The 27,027-nt window shown below is 36.9% G+C and overlaps 1 protein-coding gene across 2 annotated transcripts in view; it reads left to right on the plus strand.

Annotated features, from left to right (window-relative positions):
* Cwc22 (CWC22 spliceosome associated protein homolog) overlaps positions 1 to 27,027 on the plus strand; it is a 50,935-nt gene that overhangs the window by 11,866 nt on the left and 12,042 nt on the right. For both annotated transcript variants that reach the window (XM_045147973.1, XM_045147972.1), the window contains exons 3-15: positions 1,637 to 1,768; positions 4,191 to 4,258; positions 5,345 to 5,455; positions 8,156 to 8,389; positions 9,896 to 10,024; positions 12,001 to 12,169; positions 12,508 to 12,561; positions 15,053 to 15,188; positions 15,497 to 15,703; positions 15,787 to 15,849; positions 19,560 to 19,664; positions 20,859 to 20,940; positions 24,964 to 25,024. In XM_045147973.1, coding sequence (XP_045003908.1) covers positions 1,742 to 1,768; positions 4,191 to 4,258; positions 5,345 to 5,455; positions 8,156 to 8,389; positions 9,896 to 10,024; positions 12,001 to 12,169; positions 12,508 to 12,561; positions 15,053 to 15,188; positions 15,497 to 15,703; positions 15,787 to 15,849; positions 19,560 to 19,664; positions 20,859 to 20,940; positions 24,964 to 25,024 — 1,446 coding nt within the window. In that variant the 5' untranslated portion in view covers positions 1,637 to 1,741. The remainder of the gene's footprint in view (positions 1 to 1,636; positions 1,769 to 4,190; positions 4,259 to 5,344; positions 5,456 to 8,155; positions 8,390 to 9,895; positions 10,025 to 12,000; positions 12,170 to 12,507; positions 12,562 to 15,052; positions 15,189 to 15,496; positions 15,704 to 15,786; positions 15,850 to 19,559; positions 19,665 to 20,858; positions 20,941 to 24,963; positions 25,025 to 27,027) is intronic.

The raw sequence follows: 27,027 nt of genomic DNA on the forward strand, positions 1-27,027 counted from the left end.
TCTTGCATTGTATCAGAATAAGCTATTTAAGAAAGGAGAATTTCTCTTCTCTCCCTACTTCCACCATCAAGTCTGGTTTTATGTAATGTTTTATATCTCCCAAGATTTTCTGTTTATCTGAGGTATAGAATTCCTAGGAAAAGTTACTTAAAATTCAGATGATAACATGAATATAATAAAGTCTTAGAAGACTGGTTGTTACATTTTAGGGTCAGAGTAGTTCAGAAGAGAAAAATAACAAGAGAGAAGAGAAAAGAAGGGAGAGAAAGTGTGTTCTTACCAGCCAGCCTTGCTGTGTAGTTAGATGCATTGGTGGCCTCTTAAACTGCAGCTAGATACGTTTGTGAAAGAATCTTGTGTGTGTTGCTATGACTAAGCCTGGCATCAGGGTGACTGCTGTCATAAGTTTTTCTTAGTGATTTGTGTGCATCCCACAAATGGTAGCTGTGAAAACTATCTGTGTAGGTGCTCTAGTGAAACAAGTACTTCAGTAGGTGTCAACTTAGGCGTCAGGTTTTAGGTGAAGCATAACTGGTGTTAGAACGAAGATGGCTGAAATGACTGACTTTCACTGCCCTCATGCTTGTAAAGGAGATAGATAGATGGTCTGTAATACAGTTCCTAGCACTCAGAGTTACAAAGCTTTTTCCTAGTTATATTTAGTCATCTTAGTATTTTTTGCATCCTTTAATTGTTTTTTTGTCTTATATTTCATTTTATAGTTGTAGTTTCATTACTTTACATCATTAACCAGATGATATATAATTCTAATAAAATGATTGATTGGCAGTTGTATATGAATGTAACTACTAGTTCAGCAATTTGCAGAAATTCTAAATGTATTCAACAGAAGGATATTAAGTGACACTTAGCATTTAATAATGATGAGTAGTTTTACTTAGAACCAAATACTTACATGGCATCTGCATCTGAAATTTTCTATCTTTAGTTGTGCACATCAAGCCATGTTTTAGCTTAGCATCTTACATTTGCATGTGAAGTCACTTATTTCTAAGTGACTGTCATTGCCCAAATCCTGACTCTTTCTGTATTTGTAGTTATAGAGAAACAACTTTATATATGCAGTACAAATATTTTATATAGAAACTTTAGTATGGTTTGTATAGTTTCTCTAGGGTTCCTTTCTTAGTTTATTGATTATAATATTATACTACTACTTTATGATGTAAGTATGTTTCCCTCGCAGAAAACATTTTCATTAATACTGTTATAAGACCTGTTTTTAAATTAACTCTTCTGTTCTTGTCAATTGTTAGAATAAAGCCTTCTATTTGCTTATGGAATCTGCTTTTAATAATACATATTAGGTATACATCATTGGACTATTTGAGTGTAAAAATATGCATTTGCACGTGTGCCTATGCATGGGTGTGCAAGGCTTCTTGCCACTACAAACGCACTCCAGACACATGTACCACTTTTTGCAGATGGCTTTAATGCAAAAAAAATGGTGTATATGGCTTTAAAAGCTCAGATCTGTCCTTCATGTCCTGAAGATGTATAAGGGCTCAGTAAAGTTTCCTGTTTTTCATTGCTCTTAACTTAAAAGTGAGTGGATCAAGTGCCCTTACGTGGGAGAAACGTTTTGTACACCTTGCATGGTTGTATTTTGTAGGTGATGTTTGGAGACGGAAATAGTAAGCATCCAGGGAATTCAGATCATTGAGTTGCTTGGACCACCTTGAGGACTCTGATTCATTGAGTCAGCTGATACCAGAACATGAAAAGTAGTGTGGCACACATAAAAGTAAGTACTCGAGACTTAAGATGGAAGAGGTAGGCTTACAGTCAATTAATTATCTGGCCTTTAAAGAAAATGCACTTGTAGAATTAGGATATTAGAACCAGACCAAGTGGCATCATAATGTGCTTCTAACTTCACACAATTTCAAAGACAAATACTAGACCAGTTAGGAATAGTCATGTGTTTAGGGATAGGTGAGAAAGCATAGAAGATGTGTATTCTCTATGTGTGCCTGTATGCATATAACATACACGTATGTGCATGGTTACATATATAACATATCAGTGGCTACACAGATCATGTGAATATGCACATGTAAAAGAAAAGAAAGTGGTTCAGGAGATTACAGGAACATTTTCTTCAAATAATGTTTTCCTGAGTGTGACATGGAGAGCAAGTATTACCTTCCTTCTGTGGGCCTCGGTTCCCACATGTCTGTCTACAGTGTGAGCCTTTTGCTACTTACTTCACCGCGTACACAGGCTCTTTATTCTGCACTGTATGTTAGACTTTTATTTATTCAGAAGGTCATATTGAATTCTTAACTATGCTGAAGTGACTGTTCCAAGAATTGTGAGCAAAATAGTGAACAAAACAGGAATCCTTATTCTCATTGACTTCACATTCTAGTGTGAGGATAGCCTTGTACAGAGGGAGAAACATATAGTCCTCAGAAGCTTCTTCCCACTGCCTCCCGAGGTCCTGCTGGGTTTTCTGTAGCCTTACTGCAGTAAGGAAATGGCCTATTCAGTGCTCCTCCATCTTTTCTCTGCATTATTCCGCTTGTTTGGCAGGAGCCATTTCATGCAGTGAAACTCAGATGTATCCTCTGTGTCCTGAGGCTTTATAAGGGCTCAGTCAAGTTTCCTGTTTTTCATGAAACTTTAGCATAAGCAAGTAGCCCTTCTCTCCCTTCCTGAAGACCTCAGAGTCTCTGAGCCTTGGTGGGTTTTCAACCACTCACCTTCATGTGCTGTCTTCCTAACCTTGAATGGTACCAGATTTTGTTTTGCTTGAGGGTTTTTAGAGGTAACTGTAGATTGTTTTTTAGCTATTGTGTTGACTGATTATCTAATCCCTGTGATAAGGGAAATAGAAATTCAAGTTCTTCATATTTGGATTATACACCCAAATGATTTTACCTTAGTGAAATCCTGTCACCACCAAAGTTGAATTCAAGGGTCCTGTCATTTTTTCAGTGTAGTTGCTATAGCAACTGTTCTCAACTCAAGATTATTAGCACTTACAGCATCTGCCAGTCATTTGTTACGTGATCATATTTACAAAATTTTCCTGATTCATGACTTTATTGTTTTTACTTTTTCCCTGTTGTTCATGGCAGATGTCACGGAGAAGTGTTAAAAATCATTAGCACATGGGCTGGAGAGATGGCTTAGTGGTTAAGCGCTTGCCTGTGAAGCCTAAGGACCCCGGTTCGAGGCTCGGTTCCCCAGGTCCCACGTTAGCCAGATGCACAAGGGGGCGCACGCGTCTGGAGTTCGTTTGCAGAGGCTGGAAGCCCTGGCGCGCCCATTCTCTCTCTCTCCCTCTATCTGTCTTTCTCTATACGTCTGTTGCTCTCAAATAAATAAATAAAAAATGAACAAAAAAAAAATCATTAGCACAGGGCTGGAGAGATGGCTTAGTGGTTAAGTGCTTGCCTGTGAAGCCTAAGTACCCTGGTTCAAGGCTCGATTCCCCAGGACCCACCTTAGCCAGATGCACAAGGGGGTTCATGTGTCTGGAGTTTGTTGCAGTGGCTGGAGGCCCTGGCTCGCCAATTCTCTCTCTCTCTCTCTCTCTCTCTCTCTCTCTCTCCCCCTCCCTCCCTCCCTTCCTCCCTCTTTCTCTGCCTCTTTCTCTGTCACTTTCAAATAAATAAATAAAAAATATTTTTAAAAATCATTAGCACAGAATTATGGCCTCCTTCCTAAAGCAGTCATAATAATTGCCTTGCCTTGTACAGGAAAAAGTGAACAGTACAGTTTTGGTAATTTGTGTTTTGTACAGAAAAATGTGTAAGACTAGCTTCTGGTCTTTGTCTTGCTTCTCCTCTGCTTCAAGAGGAGCCTTGGTGAAAAGAATGTTCTTTGAATTATAACTCATCACATAGGAATAAAGTACGAACTCAGCATCATAAAAAATTTTAGACTTATCCTATCTTCATTTTTTTGTTGCTGTTTTGTAGTTAAAATGAAGTATTTAATTCATGTTAAAACAAAATGTATTTATCTGGAATGGCCTGAAAATTTAGTTTTATTCATAAATTATTCAGATAATATGAATTATTCCCACGATTGATAAATATTTTGAAATAATTTCTAAGGTAATTCCAATTTTCTGAAATACATATTTTATAATCAGCATGTTTTTTAACATAAATAATTTGAAGGTTTCCTTCCTCCTTTCCTTTCCCCCTTGAAAGTATTCTTCTGGCCATGACAGAAGAGAAAACTATAGTTCCTATGAGAGAACCTCCTCTCCAGAAGACAGGTAAGTAATGTTATATGTTCCACATATGATTTCTATCTTGTTAAGGTTTATGTAATAATATAGCTCTAAGTTTGAGGTAGCCATTGAAGTGCTGCTTTTGCTATTGTTGCTTTTACATTTACATCGTTCTTGATAGTTTAAACATCACATTAAATAATCATAAGTATATTAAAATCAACAGCTTAACAGGAACACCACTAATATACATTATACATTCATATGAGAATTACAGGACTATGGACATAAGTTTTAAAAGGAGAGATATCCTTCCCCCCAATGCACTTTATTCTTACGCCATTCAACTAAGCATCATCTAGGACCATTGCTTTATTTGTTTGATTGTTTATTTAGGTTTTAGGTAGTGTCTTGCTATAACCCAGGCCTCAAACTCAACACTGCTCTCCCTGCCTCTCTACCTACCAAGTACTGGGATTAAAGGCATGTGCCACCACACCCAGCTGTTCTTTGCTTTGTTAATAACAAGTTAACTGCCCTAGTTGGCACTACTTACTGTCTTCACCTTTCACTTACTCCCTATATGTAATATTTCTCTCAGATACATATAATTAATTGTAGTAGTGTATGTAAAACATGAACTACTTTGTAGGCCATGTACCTAATTTTGTAGTTTTCTGGTTTTATTGACTTCTAAGATTCATGGATCTTACCCATCCTTGTATGCTAATCAATTTGTCTGTTGTCAATGTTATTCAGAAATGGAGTTTCCAGAATACCAGCTAGTGAGTAGTCTTTTGGAGTACAGTGAGGACACCAGTGACACTCAGTGCTGTGAAAACAAGCCAGCTAAACCAAAAGAGGAAGTTGTCAGATACATACCCTCCAGACACATTCTCCCACTGAGGACAGTGAATTGGGAAGAACAAGTTTTGGTCAGGGAACTCCAGGAGCTCTGGTTGTCCATACACTGGCAGCTTTTATGATTCAGACCAAAGGAGTGGGTGCTCCAAAAGTTATGACCCCTGCCAAGATGTTCCATCCTACCGTAGTATTAGTACTGTCAGTGACTTTCCTATGTTTTCATAGAAGTGATTTTCAATTTATAACTGTGGTTTTCCAATGTGTTAGATACACAGAACAAGAAAGGTCCCCCCGAGGCAGAGATCACTCTGATCACAGCAGGTCAGACTATGAACGCTCAAGAAGAGCGCATTCTTACGACGACAGTATGGAATCACGGTGAGCATGCAAGCTGTAACTAAGAAAAGCTACATTTCTTTACATTGTCTTTACATCTTATAATAAAAGTAAGCAGCTGGCAATAATTGGATGCTTCTAAGTGTCAAACTGTGTAATAAGGACTTCATTGAATTAATTCATTGCACTAAATTGTAAGGGAGATACTGTCCTTTTTATAGCTGAAGTTAACTGAGGCTTGGAAGAGCCTGTTTGTATTTTTGAAACCTGAAGTGGCAAGGCCAAGTCTTTCTGACCTAGAACCCAAGCTTTTATTCATTATATTGCACTGCAGTGGGTGTGGGGTGCATTATGTGGTTTTATTTTTGGAGATGCATTAAATGAAAAATGATGATAAAGTGATCTAAAATTACGTATTTTTTTATTTTTTTGTTTATTTTTATTTATTTAGTTGAGAGTCACAGACAGAGAGAGAAAGAGACAGAGAGAAAGGAGAGTGGGCGTGCCAGGGCTTCTAGCCACTGCAAACAAACTCCAGATGCATGTGCCCCCTTGTGCATCTGGTTAACGTGGGTCCTGGGGAATTGAGCCTTGAACTGGGGTCATTAGACTTCACAGGCAAGCGCTTGACCGCTAAGCCATCTCTCCAGCCCAAGTGATCTAAATTTAGTTCTCTGTGTTGTGGTAGATAAATACTGAGGATAAAGCTATTCCTTTTGAGGGTCTTTTTGTGCTAAATATGAATTTTATTTGTATCTTGAGGATCTTGGCTACTCACCTGAAGGTTTATCTTGAGAGAAAGGTAGGGGAATTTTGAGAACATGCTGCCACCACTGTAAAGTTTAAACCATTGGAATAAGAGTGTTTGGACATATTCAGTGGTCAGTACTTAAGAAAGTCAGATATAAATTACATTTGTACATAATTCAAAACTAAGCAGAGTATTATAATCCATTGTTTCTGTGATTTGAACTTTCACTTTTCTTTTTCTACCTTTGAGAAATTGCTAATCATTTTTTATTAAAAGATTCATAAATTGAAATCAGCATTTTAGAATTATCACTTAAAACCTTACTAAAAGGCCTCTTTATTTTGCCCAGGAGGAAACCTAATGTAGAAAAAAGTTACTTAATACAAAAAGTATTTCTTGACACATCTGGAGAGAGGTAGAACTAATGATACCCTCAAAGAAAATAAGGTGTTCATGTAGGAGACAAGACTGCGGGCATTCTGTGCCAGCAGACATACTCAAGTGCATAAAGCAGAGGTCACCTTATGGGAGTACTCTTAGCTTGCATGTATTCACACTTTCCAGTGTAGTCGTGATACAAACAGTTTCCTGTTATTACAGGTTGGCTTTGAAGGCTGAGTTTGTAATGAGGCAATGTTACATAGAAAGGAGCAGAGATCATATTCATACAAATAAGAGTTCAAATCTTAGTTGTAAAAGGTTACTGTAGTCAGAATTTTAAGTTACCTGGCTATCTCTCCTGGTGTTCACCAGAAGACTGTAAGTAACTTTTCCCTGCCGCTACTGTCTGGAATTTATTATAGTCACAGAAAGCAGCAGCACCGTTGCATATCAGGGTAATTTGGAGTCTCTGCCTTGGTGGCTAAGTGAGCTTTATGTTTGGAACCATTTTCCTCCCTTCACATCTCTGCCCTCATTGGCATGCACTTAGGTAGGTTCCTGATATCTGTTGGCTGCCTGGGTAGGTTTCTGCTTTCCTTTATTTATGTAAGTTGAATTACTATATTTTAGAACAGATCTTTTCAGCCATACCCTGTAGAAGATGCTAGAGTCTGTAGTTCCAGTGCTGAAATGAAGCTTATTGTGTTTACATGATTCCTTGTTCTACCAAGCATGAACAAAATGACCAGATCTTCCAAGACAATAGGTTAAACAATTGCTAAGTGGACAGATAGTTCTCTGAAGAAAGATAGCAGTGATGGTATTCTCCTTGCAACCTGGTGGTTTCAGAGAACAAAACTCCACATGGTTAAAATTTGTTAATGAAAGGATGTTATTGTTATACATTAAAGGTAAGAATGTGGCTAGAAAATGACTCTTTCCTTATTGCTAATAACCAGAGACTTCTGAGATTTTTAATAAAAATATCAATTCTATTATAAATTTAATTTTACTCTTATATAGTACTCATGTATCTAAATTTGACTTTGGAAATAAACTCTGATTTATTCTGTATACAATTATATACCACATGTCACTTTTAAGATTTCACAGTCTGACTTAAACTCATCTTGAGTCAACTTCTGTCATACTTGATTCTTTATTGTTTCCTGATGAGGTCATTCTGGCCTTCTGTTTATGCTCAGGTTTTCATTTCTTTTCCACTAGTTGAGCACTGTCACCCTTGTCCCTGCTTTCCTCCCCTGTCTTCTCCCAGACTACATCCTATCAAGCCTTTGAGCCTTGGTATACATTGTCTTTTCTTTGTGAATCACTATCTTTCTATCCCAAACCTTCTTTTTTCCCCTGAGCTTGGGTTTCATTCTATCCCAGGCTAACCTGGAGTTCACTATGTATTCTCAGGTTGGCCTGGAACTTATGATGATCCTCCTTCCAATACCTTCAGAGTGCTGGGATTAAAGGCATGCTCCACCATACCCTCCCTGCCCAAACTATTTTTATCACTAACATTTTCACTCACTTGATGTGCAGTTCATTATAAGAATGATTTAATAGTGTCTTCTCTCTCTTTCTCTTTCATCATTTTATAGAAGCAGGGACCGAGAAAAACGCAGAGAAAGAGATATGGATCGGAAACGGTCCCGGAAATCTCCATCTCCTGGAAGAAGCCCAGAACCACCAATGAGCCAGAGTTCTGCCCAGGATGAGCCTTCTACCAAGAAGAAGAAAGAGGAGCTGGATCCTCTCCTCACTCGCACAGGCGGGGCATACATTCCTCCTGCAAAGCTCAGGATGATGCAAGAACAGATTACAGACAAAAACAGGCATGTTGCATAGTCTATGCAGCTGTGATAGCCTAATGGAAAAGTAAATTTACAATAATCTGATTAACATTGGTTGTAAAAAATAGCCTGGTGGGACAGGAGAGATAGTTCAGTGGTTAAAGGTGCTTGCTTGCAAAGCCTGACAGCTCAGGTTCAATTCCCCAGTGCCTACGTAGAGCCAGATGTACAGAGTAGCTCATGCATCTGGAGTTTGTTAGGAGTGGCAGGATGCCCTGGCACATTCATTCCTTCTCCCTCATTCTTGTTTGCTCACTCTCTCCAACCCCCCTCTGTTTGCAAATAAAAACATAAATACTTAAAGAAGAAGAAGAGCTAAGTGGATGACTTATAGAGGATTTAGAAAAATAAATAAATAACTTCAACTCTGTGCTTTTGTCCTCACTGAGTACTGGCAGTTGTAAAGCACGTCAGTGACATAATCCCACCGAGCGCTGCTCTTACTCCTCCAACTTGTTAAACAACTCAACAAGGCTTCTTCACGCCGAGAAGTTCAGAAGGGCTGTGGGTAGAATTTACAGTCTGCCCGTGAATCTGGATGAGGAAAGTGCACATCATTTCTGTAGCTAAAATTCAGCCTTTTCTTTTTTTTCCTCTTGGGAATGTGATCCCAGAGTATTGTCACAGTTTATTGTAGATAGTATATAATACTGTTTATGGCCTTGCTACTTGAAAATTAAAATTGATACCAGTCCTACCACCATTTGTTGTTGTTTAATATGTAAAGCAGCTTGTGTCATATAGTCTCAAATCTATTGCTGGTTATGAAGAAGACTATATTAACATCTGTGGTAACCCTATGTACTGCATGCCTCTCGAAGGTCAGTATCTACACTGGGCATAAGAAAAGCAAGTGGGTGCGGGGAGTTGAGACCTCACATCAACTTTACAGACATACGGTCCTAAAAACCATTGATCTTTAGAGCATTGAAAGACCATAGACATTATGAAGTTAAACAAAGAAACGCAGGTAATACCCAAAGTGTAACTTGTACAATCATTGAGCATTCGGATGTTGGTCTGCTGCATAAACAGAGGTCGAGGGTCTCAAACACTTAGTATTTCAGCTGCAAGATGCCATGTGACTCTCCTCTTTTTGTAATTACCATTTCCTTATAGTTTATTTATTTTTAAAATATTTTTATTTACATGAAAGGGAGAATGGGTACACTGTGATCTCTTGCTACTGCATAACCTGGATCAGCAGGCTGTGTAAGCAAGTGCTTTTAAATGCTGAGCCATCTTCCCAGCCCCTCCTTATAGTTTAAGGCATTTAATTTTGCTATCTTTGTCAAGCTTTCATGAGAAAAGTCATAATAAAAATTCCCCCTTTTTCCTCTGTAACCATGATGTTTCACTTTGGGGTAATTTTGTGAAAGTTCCACTAAGAAAAAAGTAAAACTAAATTATTTTTATGTTTTAGTATAGCATCTTGTTATTGTAATTGTTGACAAAGTTTTAATCATTACTAAAATCAAATCTCTTTAGCTTAGCATACCAGAGGATGAGCTGGGAGGCCCTAAAGAAATCGATCAATGGTCTTATCAACAAAGTCAACATTTCCAATATAAGTATTATCATTCAAGAGCTACTTCAAGAAAATATTGTTCGAGGAAGGTAAGTATTGGCCATTTTATTTGTGTATTTTGTAATTTTTTTTAAAGAAGTAAAATGTACTTAAACAGTAATTATTATTTCTTTGAGAATGTTTATTGAAAATTCAATTCTTAGGGGAAATGTCTCAGTGGTTAAAAGTGCTTGCTTGCAAAGCCTACTAGCCAGGACCAGTACTCACATAGGAGCAGATGCACAAAGTGGTGCGTGCATCTGGAGTTTGCAGGGGCAAGAGGCCCTGACACAATCACTCTGAAATTAATAAGAATAATAAAACAGTGCTATTCTTATACAGATGTAGGCTACAAAGTAACTTGTACCTTATTAAATATTTTAAAGAGTTAGTGCTTTTGAGATTTGATAACATACAATTTTGCACATTTATTGAATGTCTAATTTAAATTCTCAAGGAATAGCAGATATTTAAGTATGGTACCTCAAATCAGTTCATTTGTTTACATTTATCTTTTTAGTTGACATTAAAAATTTTTTAGATTTGGAACTAGGGACATGGCTTATTGATTGAGGATGCTTACCATAGAAGTATGATGACCTGGGAGGTCCTGGTTCACCCTGAGTTCAATGCCTTAGCACTTCCATAAGCAGTTGGGTAAGGCCATGCACACTTGTAGCCCCAGTTCTGTGGGGAGCAGAGAATGGAGAATCACTGGGGCTCACTGGTCAGCCAGTGTGATCAAAATGCCAGCTCTGGGCACAGGGAGAGACTTAAGTTAAAAGAAACCTGTAGATGAAGGGTAGAGGACAACACCAACATTGTGCCCTGCATGTGTGTGTACACACACACACACACACACACACACACACACACATTGTTTTATAGATTTTATGAATGTGTTATTTTGACACAAAATCATATTTGATGTCAGAAATGACAGACATTCATTTTTAAGGTTGACCGGTAGTCCATTATGTCTTAAAAAAGTTTTTTTTGTTTATTTTTATTTATTTATTTGAGAGTGACAGACAGAGAGAGAAAGGGAGAGAGAATGGGCGCTCCAGTGCCTCCAGCCACTGCAAACAAACTCCAGACACGTGCACCCCCTTGTGCATCAGGCTAATGTAGGTCCTGGGGAATTGAGACTCAAACTGGGCCCTTAGGCTTCATAGGCAAGCACTTAATTGCTAAGCCATCTCTCCAGTCCCTTATGTCTGAATTAAATAATTAAATATTTTTTAAGAAAACTTAATTTAAAATATTACCAGGAGCTGGGCGTGGTGGTGCATGCCTTTAATCCCATACTCGGGAGGCAGAGGTAGGAGGATTACTGTGAGTTCGAGGCTACCCTAAGACTAGGGTAGTGAATTCAGGTCATCCAGGGCTAGAATGAGACCTTACCTCAAAAAAAAAAAAAAAAAAAATACACACACACACACACACACACACACCCACACACACCCACACCCACCCACCCACCCCAGGGCTGGAGAGATGTCTTAGTGGTTAAAGTGCTTTCCTACAAAGCCTAGGGACCTAGGTTTGATTCTCCACTACCCACGTAAGCCAGGTTTATGTGGTAGCACATGCATCTGGAGTTTATTTGCAGCGGCTAGAGGCCTTAGGGAGTCAATTCTGTCTCTACTTGCCTCTTTCTTTCCCCCTAAATAAAGTTTCCAAATATCTATATTTTGAGTGGTTTCTTATTATTTGAGAGAGAGAGAATGGGCATGCCAAGGCCTCTAGCTGCTGCAAATAAACTTCAAATGCATGTGCCACCTTGTGCATCTGGCTAATGTAGGCCCTGGGGAGTTGAACCTGGGTCTTTTGGCTTTGCAGGCAAGTGCCTTAACTGCTAAGCCATCTCATCAGTCCTTGAGTATTTTTCATTAACACCTTTATTATTTATTATTGACATGAGCTTTTTTCCCAAATAAAGCAATAAGAAACTTAAACATGGTGAGCTTTTATGACTCTAATGTTCCTGGATTTTACCTGACTGGCGGTTGTTGTTTCTATACAGAGGACTGCTGTCTAGATCAGTTTTGCAAGCCCAGAGTGCTTCTCCCATCTTCACTCATGTTTATGCAGCTTTGGTGGCAATTATCAACTCAAAATTTCCACAAATTGGAGAATTAATCCTCAAGAGGTTAATTCTTAATTTTCGGAAAGGGTATCGAAGGAATGATAAGGTATGCATAGCTACATAGCAATTCTTTTTAAGAACCACACTTCATAAGAATTGTTTTGGTTCTGTTAAATATCCCTGGCACTGATAGGGTGGCTGTAATGGAACACATATAATTACTGACCCAGTGTTTTACATGAATTACTTTCATAAAAAATAGTCCCATGTGTTACATATTTTAAGAGCAAGTTACACTACAAAATGATGTGTGGGCCAGGTCAGTTCCTTGTCTAGTGTGCTCCACAGAGAAGTCAGAGGGCTGGCTACCACTGCTGTGCACTATTGATACCTGGAAATTGTTTTTAGTTTATGGATTAACTCTGTGTCTACTTTCACTTTCAGCAACTTTGTCTGACAGCTTCGAAATTTGTGGCACATCTTATTAACCAAAATGTCGTGAGTAATTATCCTTGAAACTTGGTCAGATTCAGTGGCATGAGACCTTGGGCTTGAAGGACTTGAGTAATACAGCCCTTGTTTTTGTTTTCACTTGCAGCCCTTGATAATCTCTTTAGGTGATATTTTAATTTTGTAGCTGTATTAAATGTATCTCTTACTCCTCAGTATAAAGAGAAATCAGAATATTGGGTATTTTATCAAAATGATCTACATACTGTACCTGCTTATTTAAGTTGTCTTTGACAATGCAAAGTAATTCTTTTCTAAAACATTAAAGTCTATATCTCTACTTCTTTCTCTATGCCTGATGTTCATTACAATCTAATAAGCACTTGGTATTTATAGCTTACATTTTTATTAATGTCATGCATTTTTATTTTAAATAATGTATTAGTATTTCAGCATTTTCATCACTTATTAAAAATGTTATTAGTTTCTTCCATGGGCATGTGTCCTGTTACATGACACAAAATACAATGTTCAGTGCAGTACAGACAACATTCAGCAAAGTTGTCCTCTGACTTCCACACATGTACTGTGGTATGCATCCATACAACTCACACTCACACAAGTACACAAGGAAAATGTAAAAAAGAAAAAAGTGCTGGGCGTGGTAGTGCACGCCTTTAATCCTAGCACTTGGGAGGCAGAGGTAGGAGGATTGCTGTGAGTTCAAGGCCACTCTGAGACTCCATAGTAAATTCCAGGTCAGCCTGGGCTAGAGTGAGAACCTACCTTGAAAAACAAAAAACAAGAAAAAAAAGTATTGCTCATCTTTATATTATATGTTAGAATTGTTAATGTCATGCTTGTATAGGAAGAATTTTGTACTTACACCTAATCCTATTTCTGTAGCATTGAATAATATTTCAGTACTTTCCTTTCTGAAATACTTTCAGTATCCACTCTTAGAAATCTTTAGGGTTTTAACTATGAGTCGCTAAAGACTGATAATTTGTTACTTAAGTCCTTTGCATGTCTGCAACAGCAGATAGATATTTTGGTTGTGAAATTGTATTGCACTTATATTAGAGATTTTTGGTATTGCCTCAAAATAATTAAAGTGTTAAATGTCTTTCACCTTCTCAGAAAGCTGTAAGGAAATACTAGTCCTCTCTCACCCTGTTCCTCAAAAGTGTAATATAATCAAGACGCCCACCCCCTGTCCCCCTGCCGCCAAAAATAAAAGTGTATTTCCATGGCATAGTGCGAAGAAGAGTTCTGATTGGAGATTTAGAATACTTCTTGCCCCACTTGAATTCAGTCTTTGGCCTATAAAGGTAGATGGGTGGCATTTTGAGTCTTCTTTCTAGTTACATTCTCACAGCAGAGTTTCTCAGTATAAGTCTTTTCAAGTGTTTTATTTATTTATTAGAGTCAGAGAAAAGAGGCAGATAGAGAGAGAGGGAGAGAATGGGTGCACCAGGGTCTCTAGCAACTGCAAACGAACTCCAGATGCATGTACCACCATGTGCCTCTGGCTTATGTGGGTACTGAGGAATCGAAACTGGGTCTTTGTCTGCTTTGCAGGCAAGTGCCTCAACTGCTAAGCCATCTTTCCAGTCCTCTCAGTATAATTTTAGTCTCATTCTACCAGATTCTTTATTGTTTTTTTTGTTTTGTTTTTTGGAAACAGGGCCTCACTGTAGCCCAGGCTGACCTGGAATTCACTATGTAGTCTCACCCTAGCCTTGATCTGACAGTGATCCTCCTACCTCTGCCTCCTGAGTGCTGGTATTAAAGGTGTGAACCACCATGCTCAATGCAGACCTTTTTAAAATAAATACTAATTTTTAAAATATTCACAGGTATTATTTTGTATGGGAAATACATAAGAATGTCTATGATAAAATTAGTATTTGTAGTAGAGGTTAAGAAATATTTGCTGTTTAATGGAATTGCCTATAGAAATGAATTGGGAAATGAATATCAGAAGTTGTAGCTGTAGAGAAGGGTTTTAATAAAAATTTTTAATTATTCTTTACATAGTGGTTTGAAAATAATTATCTCATCGAAGTTAGCTCATGATTTATTTTTATTTTTATTTTTGGTTTTTGAGGGATAGGTCTCATCTGGACCAGGTTAAACCTGGAATTAACTATGTAGTCTCAGGGTGGCCTTGAACTCACAGTGATCCTCCTACCTCTGCTTCCCAAGTTCTGGGATTAAAGGCAGGCACCACCATGCCTGGCTCCATAACATGGTATTTTTAACCTAAAGATTGAGTTTATGTGGTATTTCCTATAAATAATGTCTAGGAATATTTCTTTTGAAAATATGTATTTTTATTCAAGATAATGAGTCAAGAGTTTATAACAGTCACCTATAAATTTTAACATGTACATGATGAAATAATAGAAAAGTTATATTGTGCAATATCATTGTAGAGTATCAAATTACTATTTTTTTAAATTATCAATACCAGATTGGTATATGATATATAATGGTATTTTCTCTCTTCTGTGTGTGTGTGTGCATTCTGTTGAAGGCACATGAAGTTTTATGCTTAGAGATGCTGACTTTGCTATTGGAAAGACCAACAGATGATAGTGTTGAAGTAGCTATTGGTTTTCTTAAAGAATGTGGCCTCAAATTAACACAAGTGTCACCACGAGGGATCAATGGTAAGTGTATATAATTGGTTTGTATATTACATATTTTGAGTATTAATAGTATTTATTATTTTTAAAAAATTATTTATTTGAATGTATACGTGTTTGTGTATGGGTGCACCAGGACTTCTTGCTGCTGCAAACAAGCTCCAGCTGCAAACAAGCTCCAGACAAATGCATGACTTTTTTTGTCTTCTGGCTTTTATATGTGTAGTGGGGAGTTGAACTTGGGCTGGAAGGCTTTACAAATAAGCATCTTTAACTGCTGAGCTATCTCCCGAGCCTTGACATTCATTATTTTATTGTCTGTTTAACTTCAGCTATCTTTGAGCGCCTTCGAAACATCCTGCATGAGTCTGAAATCGACAAAAGAGTCCAGTACATGATTGAGGTGATGTTTGCAGTACGGAAAGATGGGTTCAAGGACCATCCAGTTATCCTGGAAGGACTTGACTTGGTGGAAGAAGATGATCAGTTTACCCATATGCTCCCTTTGGAGGATGACTATAATCCAGAAGATGTTCTTAGTAAGCTTGGGTGTGGGGGTTGGAAATGGGGCCTCCACACATCAATAAAAAAATAACACTTAGCTTTTCATTTATTTCTCAAGATGTCTTCAAGATGGATCCTAATTTTATGGAGAATGAAGAGAAGTACAAAGCTATTAAGAAGGGTATGTAAAATTTTAGAGATTCATCTATTTTTGGATTAGTAGAACCAGTCTAGGAAGTTATATTGTAGTTATAGAAATACTGATAGGCCACTGAGTTTTTTCTCTGTTCTGGAAGCCTTTTCTCCTCACTGCTTGCCCATGTATTATTTTTCTTTGTAGTGCTGGCCTGTGGTATTGGTTTATGAATTGTTTACCTCTGTCCCTCCTTTTCTTCTGTATTGTTTGCAGCCCTTAAGTTTCACCCATCTTAGATAAAGTTATACTGGCCTTTTTGTTTTCCACTTACAGTCAGCATCACCCAGTTGATGCTCAGTTAAGTAATGTACTTTACTGTAAAGTACTACGCTTCAGCTTCCTTGAGGGGAGATTTCTGTCCTGGTAACATTAACCATAGCATTACTGCCTACGTAGTAACTTTGGCAGATTTTTGAATGTGGTTTGTCTTTGACATTGTAGGTAAGTGATCAGGACAAGTACTTGATTGATAGAAGAGTAGAAGTTAGCCATTTGTGGAAGAATAAATGCTTTGTATTACCGCAGACAATTGCTATTATTGTTTTCCTATTCATTTTCATTTTTCTCCAAGGTGCATCCTGGCCTAATTATGTAATAGTGTTAAAGGTTTATTCCCTTTCATTTTTTACTGTAGAAGTACTGATTGTTCTTGAAGCTGCTAAGTGAAAAGAGCTCAGTCGTTGAACTAGTGGTCATTGTCTGATTCTGTGCTTTAGTTGTATTTGAAAGTGGAAAATACAACAGTTTAAGAAGTCTTCTGTACAGTATTCTAAAAGTCTGGAACATGAAACAGGTTTCTCTCCTTTCAAAATTTCTTGGGAGATTTTTATTAGTATTAGGCAGGTTTCTTTTCCTGTTGTACTTATGTTTCCAAACATGGAGAACTCCGTAAACCTATTTTTTAATATCTAGCCTAATAGAGAAGGCCTAGATATACTTTTCCACACTCAGTCTGTTAAAATTCACTGTCTAGTTTCATACAATACAATTAAAAAAAGAAGGAATATTTGGATAGCTTTGTCATATAGATATATACTACTACCTGGTACTATGACAATGTAAGTTTGTAGTTTTTAAAAATTAATTTTAGCTTGAAATCTGAAATAGTATCAATGAACTTTCATAATATATTACATTAAAATCTGTTAGTAAGTCATTTCCAGTAGATCAGCAAGCCATGCATTATTTTGTAACATGTTGCATTGGTCATTTGGACCATACTAACTCACTGACCTGGGTCCATGTACACACAGACATGGACATCTCAGAATCTGTTAGGATGTCAGTGCAATGTGACGGTAGTTGTGTTTATTAGTGTAACCTCTTCTCTCCTCAGAAGAGTCTGCCCAAATACTGAGAAGCTCTCAGGCTCACAGAGATGAGCAAAGATTCTGAAAAATCATACTTTCTTTTGAAAACTTGAATCTTATGGTGGCAAGTATTGTTAATTGTCCTTCAATTAACAATCCTTATTTTCATTTGTGAAAATGACTGCCAAATACCTAACAATATCTATGGATAAAGTTGACCATTTATTTTTTAATAAACACGAAAAAGGTTGCTACCACCAGATAATGACCATCAGTTCTGCTATCAATAGCCGAAGTGTCACGTGGACTCACAACTGCCTCTCTGGGACTGATAGTTAATACAATTAGTGTATTGCATGCTCATCAAGGACATTAAGTGATGCCCCCCGCCCCCATACACTGTCAATGCGGCCATAAAGAAGCATTGATTCCCAGTGCATTTTGATGCTTAATTTGTGCTGGGCTTATAGCAGTCTTAACTCTCATTGCTGGTGTTTATTATTGTAGATATCAGCACATGGTAAGGCAGGTAATATGGTTGTTTTGACCTTATAGACCACTTGACAGGTTTCAGGTTCCCCTAGGGGCTTATAGACCACTCTTTGAAAGTACTGCTTTGTTCACCTAAGGAGGTCCAGTTGTCATTGCCTAAGTGATTTCAATAAGTAGATCCTCAAGAAGAAAGAGGAAAAGAGGATGACGTCAACTCTTAGACAATTCATTTGACCTTCCTTCTTTAGTAAAATGTTTCTCTGGAAGTGGCATTAAAAATGGCCACAGCAGGAAGTGAGCACAGCTTTAGTAATTAGCGCCTTGGAGTGACCCAGGTGTACTTGTGTTTTGGGTTTCACAGCATTTGGGAAAACAGCAGGAGTGCCTGTCTTCTTACTGTTGAATACTAAGTAGTTTATTCTTTTCAAAGTCTGAGCTTTGTTGCACAATGAACTAGACATTTTTGGAGTTACTTCTTCAAGTCACATTGTTAGCAAGATTCTAGAGATGAATATATCAGATAAGGGGGTCAGTGACAAGCACACAATTTAGTACAATTATTAGTTCCTTGTATAAAGTTGTTTGCTGACATCATTACATGGCTGCCTATTTGTAATGCTGTGGTAAATGTGAGTAAATTAGAATTTTCCTAAAAGTAATTTGCTTCTAAAACATTGTATTAAAAGCTCAATGATTATAGTTGCAAAAGTGAGTTGTTAGCCAATTTTTTATCAGACTAACAGAACACCATTGGAAAAATATAATCTTAGTGTTTATCATTTGTTTATTAATATAATAGCTGGTCTTGTGTTGTCTCTCACATACATTCGTTTAGTTCTGAATTCAACCTGTATTTTAAGAATTGATCATCCAATAATGTGATTATCTTACCAGCTTTCTTAAAGAATTTTAAGCTTTTGTTTTAATTTTATTTATAAGGATATTTAGATTTATTATAGTGGTCAATCAAGCAGGTGAGCATTTCAATGAAAAATTTTATTTTTTAAATATTTAATTTATTTATTTGAGAAAGAGGTGAGAGGGGGAGAGAGAATGGTCACACAGGGCATCCAGCTACTACAAACAAACTCCAGACACATGTGCCCCCTTGTGCATCTGGCTTATGTGGGTCCTGGAGAATTGAACCAGGATCCTTTGGTTTTGCAGGCAAACACCTTAACTGCTAAGCCATCTCTCCAGCCCTCATTTTTAAAATTCAATGTGAACACCAAATTTTGGGATTTTTTCCCCACATTTTGTCATTGCAAATTTATTTGTTGTCTGCTAATCTTTAAAAAAAATTTTATTTATTAATTTATTTTGAAAAAGAGGAAGAGGCAGAGAGAAAGAGAATGGGTTCTCCAGGCACTCTAGCCACTGTAACCAAACTCCAGATGCATGCAACCCCTTGTGCATCTGGCTTATGTGGGTCCTGGGCAAGTGGACCAGGATACTTGGGCTTTGCAGGCAAATGCTTTAACTGTTAAGCCATTTCCCCAGCCCTCTAGTCTTCTTTTCTATATCCAGCTTCAGCTAGGTCAAACTTGTTCTTTCTCATAGTATGTGGACTTTTATATGATAGGTTTGGGTTCTATATTTTGCTCAGTGTATTTGCTCATTTCCTTTTCCTTGCTCCTATCCTTTGTTGTTGTTGTTCTTTTCATTCCTTTCTTATTTCTTGGCTTCTTTTAAACTGGCAGAAAAGTGATCCATACAACTATAGTAAATCAGTTGCTGTGCTTTCTTGCCACCTAGGCAATAACTCTGGCTTGCTGGTATTGCCATTGTTGACAATAAACTTCCATACCAGTGTCAGTGAACTGAGAATTGTCTGTTGTTAGAATGTAGTAATGTGTCTTGCTCATCATCATTTCTTTGAACTTGGCCTTGTAGAAATTCTTGATGAAGGAGACAGTGATTCAAACACAGATCAAGATGCTGGAAGTAGTGAAGATGAGGAAGAAGAGGAGGAGGAAGAAGGAGAAGATGATGAAGAAGGTATAGCTGTAGCTTATTCAGAGGCTCTGAACACTCCCAAAATTCAATTACTTCTGAAGCAATACCCCAGACAGTATTTCTCTGTCCCTTGGGAAGGAACTGTGAGATACATAACTGGTATCTGTGGGTGAAGACCAGGGAAACTACAAGGCACAAGACTGCCCTCCTCACAATAAAATATCATCAGTTCTGAAAATTACTAAATCAGAAAATTCACTTCACAATATCAGTGTAATTTTAGTTAGGTAGAATAAACCTTTGATTTCATTATTTTTTTAAAAAAGAAAAGGTACTTTCATGCTGAGTGTGTATAATTTATGAAACCCTGGCAAGAATGTGACAGATGTGAATAATTAGATATTTGCTATTCATTCTGGCAAACTCAGTGGGGAGACCAACAGCTATGTTTGTACAGAAACAGGCATGATGTTCTTCCTCTTCACCTTGGATTACATCATTTCACAGGAAAATAAACACAACTTTACTTTGGTTAAATATCAGTGACTATATCAGAGTATGAATAAACGGGTCATTATTTACATGAATTGCTTAAGTGAAAAATACTTAAAGTTGTCCTTCTCTTTTGGGTTAGCATACTTTAGCTAGATCTTACAATCAGATTCTTACATAACATTTTATAAAATAATGTTTTCCCCCAGTTTCTTCTTTAAATCAACCAAATATCCACATATTTAAATTTATATTAGAATTTCTTTTTTTATATGGAAACATGGTTCAAATAAAAACAGTTATGTATAAGGAAAATTTTCTTATGTTAGATGAAAAATTTTTGACAGTATATATTTGTAGTGGATGCATCCAACCTGTTGTTCCAGTGTTGTCCTAAATGGAGTTTCAGCCTGTAAATTTCAGTTTGTTTGCATTATCCAAAGATGTTTTTATAACTCTGAAAATAATATTCTATCAAGCTACAGCACGGGACATTGTGTCTTGTGTCCAGTTGTGCTGGTGGCACAGAAACAAAACTGGGCTTAAGGCTGACAAAACGATCTGGCAAAAGAAATAAGAATCACTGCCTTAATTCTGTGAATATTGACTGATACACAGCAGGCTAGGTGGCTTATTAAATGCAGAGTTGTTCTAATTGAATTTATAGAAAAACGTTGTATAGGGAAGTATTTTCATTGTGCTTGTTTTTGTAGCTTCATAACTATTATGTTTAATTTCTTACAGGACAAAAAGTGACTATTCATGATAAAACAGAAATTAATCTAGTCTCATTTCGTCGTACAATATATCTTGCTATTCAATCAAGGTAGGATACTTACAGCTTTATTGATGTTTTGTTTTTGTCTTTGGGTAAGGGATGGGTGAAGGGAGTCAATTTAAAATCTGATAAAAGGAAACTAGACACCATTTCATCATTCTCATCCTTACTCTTTACCCTGCTTCATGCCCAACATTGTAGATCCTAGCTCAGAGTTCCTTTCTTTGAAAGCGAGTTGTCTTTACCTAATTTTTCCTTTTAGCTGTGACATAGTTAAATATCTTAATAAAAACTTGAAAATATTAAAAGCTAACACTGTATTTAATTATTAATGGAAGTTTGACATTTCTTTTCTCATTTGTCTTCTAATTGTGAGTCTAAGTACTGTTGTGATAACTATTGGACACTAATTTATTATGCAAATGCAAATGATTATAAATGAAATTAGGAATTTCAGTTAGGATGGATTTGAGGGTACTTTAATTTAAAGTAATAGAAAGTAGAAGTACTAGGATTCCTGAAGGCTGAGTTTAGTTTTGAAGAGAAATACTTGGAAATGTCAAATGCTTAGTTCATCTGTTATTTTGTATGCAAATCAACCTGTTGAAGTAGTGGGAACACTATTTACATTTCACACTGAAAGAGAGCTGTTTCTTCAGGTTTGTTTTGTTCCTAGGTTTTGTATCTTTCCATTTAGTATGATGTAATAGCAATAATGATTCATAAGTAGGAGTCACCTTGTTTTCTTTCTGTCTACAAACTTTGGCTTTAAGATTCATCTTCAAATACAGGAATATTAAACAGCAGAACATGGGTTAAAACTTGGTTTAATTTTCACCTATTTCTTTGCCCATCACATAAAAAGTATTGTTTTAAATTTATCTATAGACATGTATGTGCTACATGTGTGGACTTCTGAGGGCAACCTATGGATATTTGTCCTCTCCTCCCATCTTCTTTTTTGAAAGAAAGATCTCTTGTTTTGTGGCTGCATGAGTGCCAGTTTGGCTGGCCTGCTAGCTGTTAACTGCTGCTGATTCCACTTCCCATTGCAGTAAATGCATTGGGCTCACAGACACATACAACACCTTTTGCCCAGCTTTACGTGGGTGCTGAGGAATGGAGCTCTGGCTGGCAGGTTTGCAAGAAGGACTTTTAACCACTAATCCTTCTCCCCAGCCCTTAAGTATTTTTCCTATAAACTTGAAGATGAGAAACTTTGTTATAGGTAAATATTCCTAGAGTTTGGCTTTTCATTTGTCTGGTTTTACAAATTGAACACTGATCAGATATAGAAGGTGGTTCAGTTGTATGTTTCTATCAGCATTAACATTGAAGCGTTACTTTTTAAAAATGTTTTAAAGAAACCTTTTTAAACTTTTTTATTTTCAGTTTTATTTCTTTTTGAGGTAGGGTCTTACTCTAGCCAAGGCTGACCTGGAATTCACTATGTAGTCACAGGGTGGCCTCAAACTCATAGCAGTCCTGTCACCTCTGCCTCCTGAGGAGTGGATGCACCACCATCCCTAGTGACAGCCCCCCCTTTTAATTAACCTTAATTAACCTTGTAATCTCTTAAGTCACAAAAATGACAACAAATTAAAGTATCAAGAAACAAGTGACAAGCCAGGCATGGTGGTGCATGCCTTTAATCCCAACACTTGGGTGGTAGAGGTAGGAGGACGTCCTGAGTTCCAAGTCACTCTGAGACTGCATGTGAATTCCAGGTCAGCCTGGGCTAGAGAGAGACCCTACCTTGAAAAAAAAAAAAAAAAAAAAAAAAAAAAAACCCAGGAAAAAAGAAAAAAGTAACAACTACCATTATCTGTGGTAGCACTAGTAGTTGCTGTAATTACAACCTTATATGTTAGCATTTTGAAGAGTTGGTCAAAATGTATAATTTATGTCCTTGAAGAGTAATCCTGAGTTTTTAAAAATGTGGGCATATCATCTAATATAATGTTAGCTGAGGGAAGTATACATACTTTGTGGTACTGGACTTGTAGTGTCTTAACTAAGACATAGGCAATCGTACTCCAGAAATAATGCATTGTATGTCAGCAGTGCTTATTTTGAAGGGAGATTGGATCACAGGTGTTTTATTGTCTTTTTTGTCCTAGTGTTTTGCATTTTATCTGTCTTTATGGCACCCAGGCTTGATGGGGTGAAGTGGCCAAGTCAAATGGTTCTGAGGACTTTATGTAAATGGTAAATGTAAATGTAAATGTAAATGGTTCACTTTGGGAAATGGGAGGTGGGATTCATTGTTGGGGATTGAACCTATGGCCTTATGTATGCAAGTCAAACGCTTTTGGAAATCTTGCAAGCAGGAAGTAAGCTTGACAACAGAACTGTATGGTGCTTGAAGTTTCTAATTTCTTTTCATTGACTAATCTCATGGTACGACAGAAACATGGAGAAGTAGGTGGGGTTTGGTGTGATAGAACACCATTTACTGTCTCATGATGAGATTTTAATGTGTTTACTCCTAGTTGGAGAAGGATTTATCCTGGTTTCTCTAAATAAATTTGAGAATTAATTTTCAAATTCATTCTTGGTTCTAGCTTTTCCATTGGGTGGGCAGCATAAGCATTCCCATGCATGTTACTTCAGGCACTTGGTCTAGGAGTGAGTCTCAGACACCTCTGTGTCCTGTGTTTTCTTTCTAAAACAAGAGGATTGAATGAGCTATCTTAAAATCTTTCTGAAATGCTAAGTATGTATGAACCCAAGTCAGGATGATATACCACCAGCAACCCAAGATATCTGTTATTAATTGAAGTGTGTATTTATACTGGTACATGAAAGTACGTGTCTTAAAAGTTGAGTTTGTTATAATAAGGACATATGAAAACATGAAGAAGGTATAGTGGCACATGCTTGCAGTCCCAGCACTGGGTTGGAAAAGTCAGGAAGGTCAGAAACTCAAGGTCATCCTCTGGTATATGGTGAGTTTAAGGTCAGCTGGACTGCATGAGATGGTATCTCAAAAAACAGAACAGGTGGCCACATTTTCACATTTTACAGCTTTAGTTTTCTTTGCCCTCATTGTTAAGCATCCTTCCTGTTTTTCTAATTCTTTCAATGTAGTTACTGATACTTTTCAGCTGGTTTTCAGTAAAACCTTGAGCATTAGAAATTACTCCTTGCCACCTGGGACCTGGTTTTTTAGAGTGCTTAGGTTTATCCTTTAATAGATTATCAAATCAAGCCAGTTCATACATTTCTTCCTACAATTATCAGTGGTTGTTTTGTGGCTTTGTGTTTTTGAGATCGGGTCTCATGGTAGCCTAGACTGATGTGGAACTCACTGAATAACCCAGGTGTTTGGCCTCAGTCTCATGTTAGCCCTGCCTCAGTCTTTCAGAGTGCTGGGATTCAAGGCATGAGCTACCATGCCTGCTATCATCTAGTGTTTAAAGGTAAAGATGGTGCAAACATTTAAGAAGGTTCTGTTGTGACCTGATTAGAGCAGACAAAAATAACATGATCGCATCAGTGAGAACTTTGTATACCATGTATTTATTATTTCTTCACATTAACATAAAGAACTTCCGATTGATATATTTGAGGAATGTAGTTGCCATTATAACTGCATGATCTCTCCCTACTTCTCTCTATATTTATATTTATTTGCCTTTTAAAATTGAGGTTTTATTCCCATATCAAAATTCATCATTTCAAGTATGGAACTAGTTGGTTTATTATATTCACAAACTTCTAACCATTACCAGCTCCAGGACATTGTCACTTCTCCAAATTAAACTATACACATGACCAGTCACTGCCTAGTCCCTCTGTTTTTCCGTCTCTCTGAATTTGCCTCTTCAGAGCATAGCTTGAGCTATATCTCTGTTACATAACAGAATTCAGGTTTGCTCACCTTGTTATGAGCCTTAGTGTTTTATTCTTTGTAGGAGTTGCTGTATGCTTTATATGTATAAACATGTAATGTGCATGTACTGGTCAAAGAGATTATTTCAAACTATAATGTGGTATTAGTTTTATGTATAAAAAAGTGTTGCAGCTTATGCTATAAGCATTTAACATTCTGTGACCTTCTCTCCATAGTTTAGATTTTGAAGAGTGTGCTCACAAATTGCTGAAAATGGAGTTTCCTGAGAGCCAAACAGTACGTTAGCACTTTTGTTTTTTTCTGTTACTCATAAAATATTGCTTATAAAAACACTTAAGGGGCTAGGAAAGTGGCGCAGAAGTTAAGGCACTTGCCTAACAAAGCCTGTCAATCCAGGTTTGATTCCTCAGTGCCCACATCAAGCTGGCTGCACAATGTGGCACATGCATCTGGAGATGATTTGCAGCAGCTAGAGACATGACTTGCACATTTTGCCCATTCTCTCTCTTTCTCTCTCTCTCTCTTTCAGCTTGAGAAAAAAAAAAAAATTAAAAACACAAGGTCAGGGCTGGGGAAATGGCTTAGTGGTTAAAGCATTTGCCTGCAAAGCCTAAGGACCCCAGTTGGATTCCCCATGACCCATGTAAGCCAAGATGCACAAGGGGGCACATGCATCTGGAGTTCATTTGCACTGGCTAGAGGCCCTGGTGTGTCCATTCTCTCCTCCTCTCTCTCAAATAAATAAATATTTAAAAAACCTACAAGGTCATTAGTAGGTTTTGGAATTGAAGCAATAACTCAGTGATACTTGGTTTTAAATGAAGGGTTTTGTAATTTTGTAATAATTCAAGGCTTAGGAATCCAGAGGGTCTTTCACTTGGATGGTGCACTAGAAAAATAGTCCCTGCAACATCATGTTCTATGTACAATCTCTAAATGACTGCCTGTGAATCAAATAGTGTCATAGATTTAGTTGTTTAATGCACATACTACTTGGTCATTTATTTTCATGTACTCCAGTTTTCTTTTGATTAAAATAAAAAGATCATAGTACATATTGTTACATTATCCTAATTGGATTTAGGACTGACATTATTTGTCCAATTGATCAGTTCATTCAGCAAAAATGTAATGAGATATGCTGCATGTCAGACACTGTAATTGTCAGAAATATAGTACCCTTGAAGTTTCTAAGATCTTCACTTAGCCCATGGGACTCATTGTCTTAAACTTAGCTCACTTACAAGTATCAGAACCCTAATGCTAAGGATGGGAAACACTAAGTTCAATAAATAATCTTATTTCTTTTCCAGTTGTCTTGTATTTAATACTCTCTGCCTATATATACTTTAGATTCTTATAACCTGAGCCAAGATTTGGTGATTTTGTTTTTTACAAATTGCTTCACAGGTACTAGACCTTGCACAGATTCAGAGTAAATGTAGTAGCTCCAATAGGATGTTAGATTTCAAGTTCTTGATTACCTGAACTATTTTATTATTAGACATGAACTCTTTGACTTAAGGCTCTAAATAGGATCAGCTAGTGGCTTGGTAGTCTGTAACCCAGACCCACTGCCTATATTTATAAAGTTTTATTTGAAATCCAGTTCACTTATTCTTTTAAATGACTTTTCACATCACAGCAGCAGAATGAATAGCTGTGACAGAGAGCACATTGGCTATAACCTCTAAAATATTTTCTGTCCCTTTCACAGTTAAAAAAAAAAAAAAAGAGTCAATCTTTGTTCTCTTATATGGATCCGTTATTGAAATGCCATGGTTTGAAGTTTTGAAAAATATATTTTTTTTTCAAATTTGAAAAACTGTTTTTAAAGTTTGGTATGTTAATAACTATTCCTATTTATATTCTGTGTGTACTTGGTATATTATTCTTGAAAGGAAATAAATTAGAAAATTAACCTTTAAAATAGCAATTGACATTGAAATTACTGTGTAACTTTGTTACATTATTTGAGTAATGTAATTAAGTTATTATAAATGTTATTAATATTAATCAAAATGGTAATTGTTATGAAACTAACCTCAACACATTTTGATAATATTTAACAATGGTCTACTACATCTATTTTCATATACCCAGGTCTCCCAAAACTGCTCTAATATGTAATTGCAATGTTAAAATACTTAACTATAAGCCATAGGGAATGACTCATAGCTGCATTTAGTCTAGGGAAGAAGTAATCTGTTTTGTAAGAAGTACTGACCTTTAGCAGTGTCCTTGCTATATTACTGTGTCTTACTGTTCACAATATGATT

Source organism: Jaculus jaculus, chromosome 4 (assembly GCF_020740685.1).
Source record: "Jaculus jaculus isolate mJacJac1 chromosome 4, mJacJac1.mat.Y.cur, whole genome shotgun sequence".
Taxonomy (NCBI): domain Eukaryota; kingdom Metazoa; phylum Chordata; class Mammalia; order Rodentia; family Dipodidae; genus Jaculus; species Jaculus jaculus.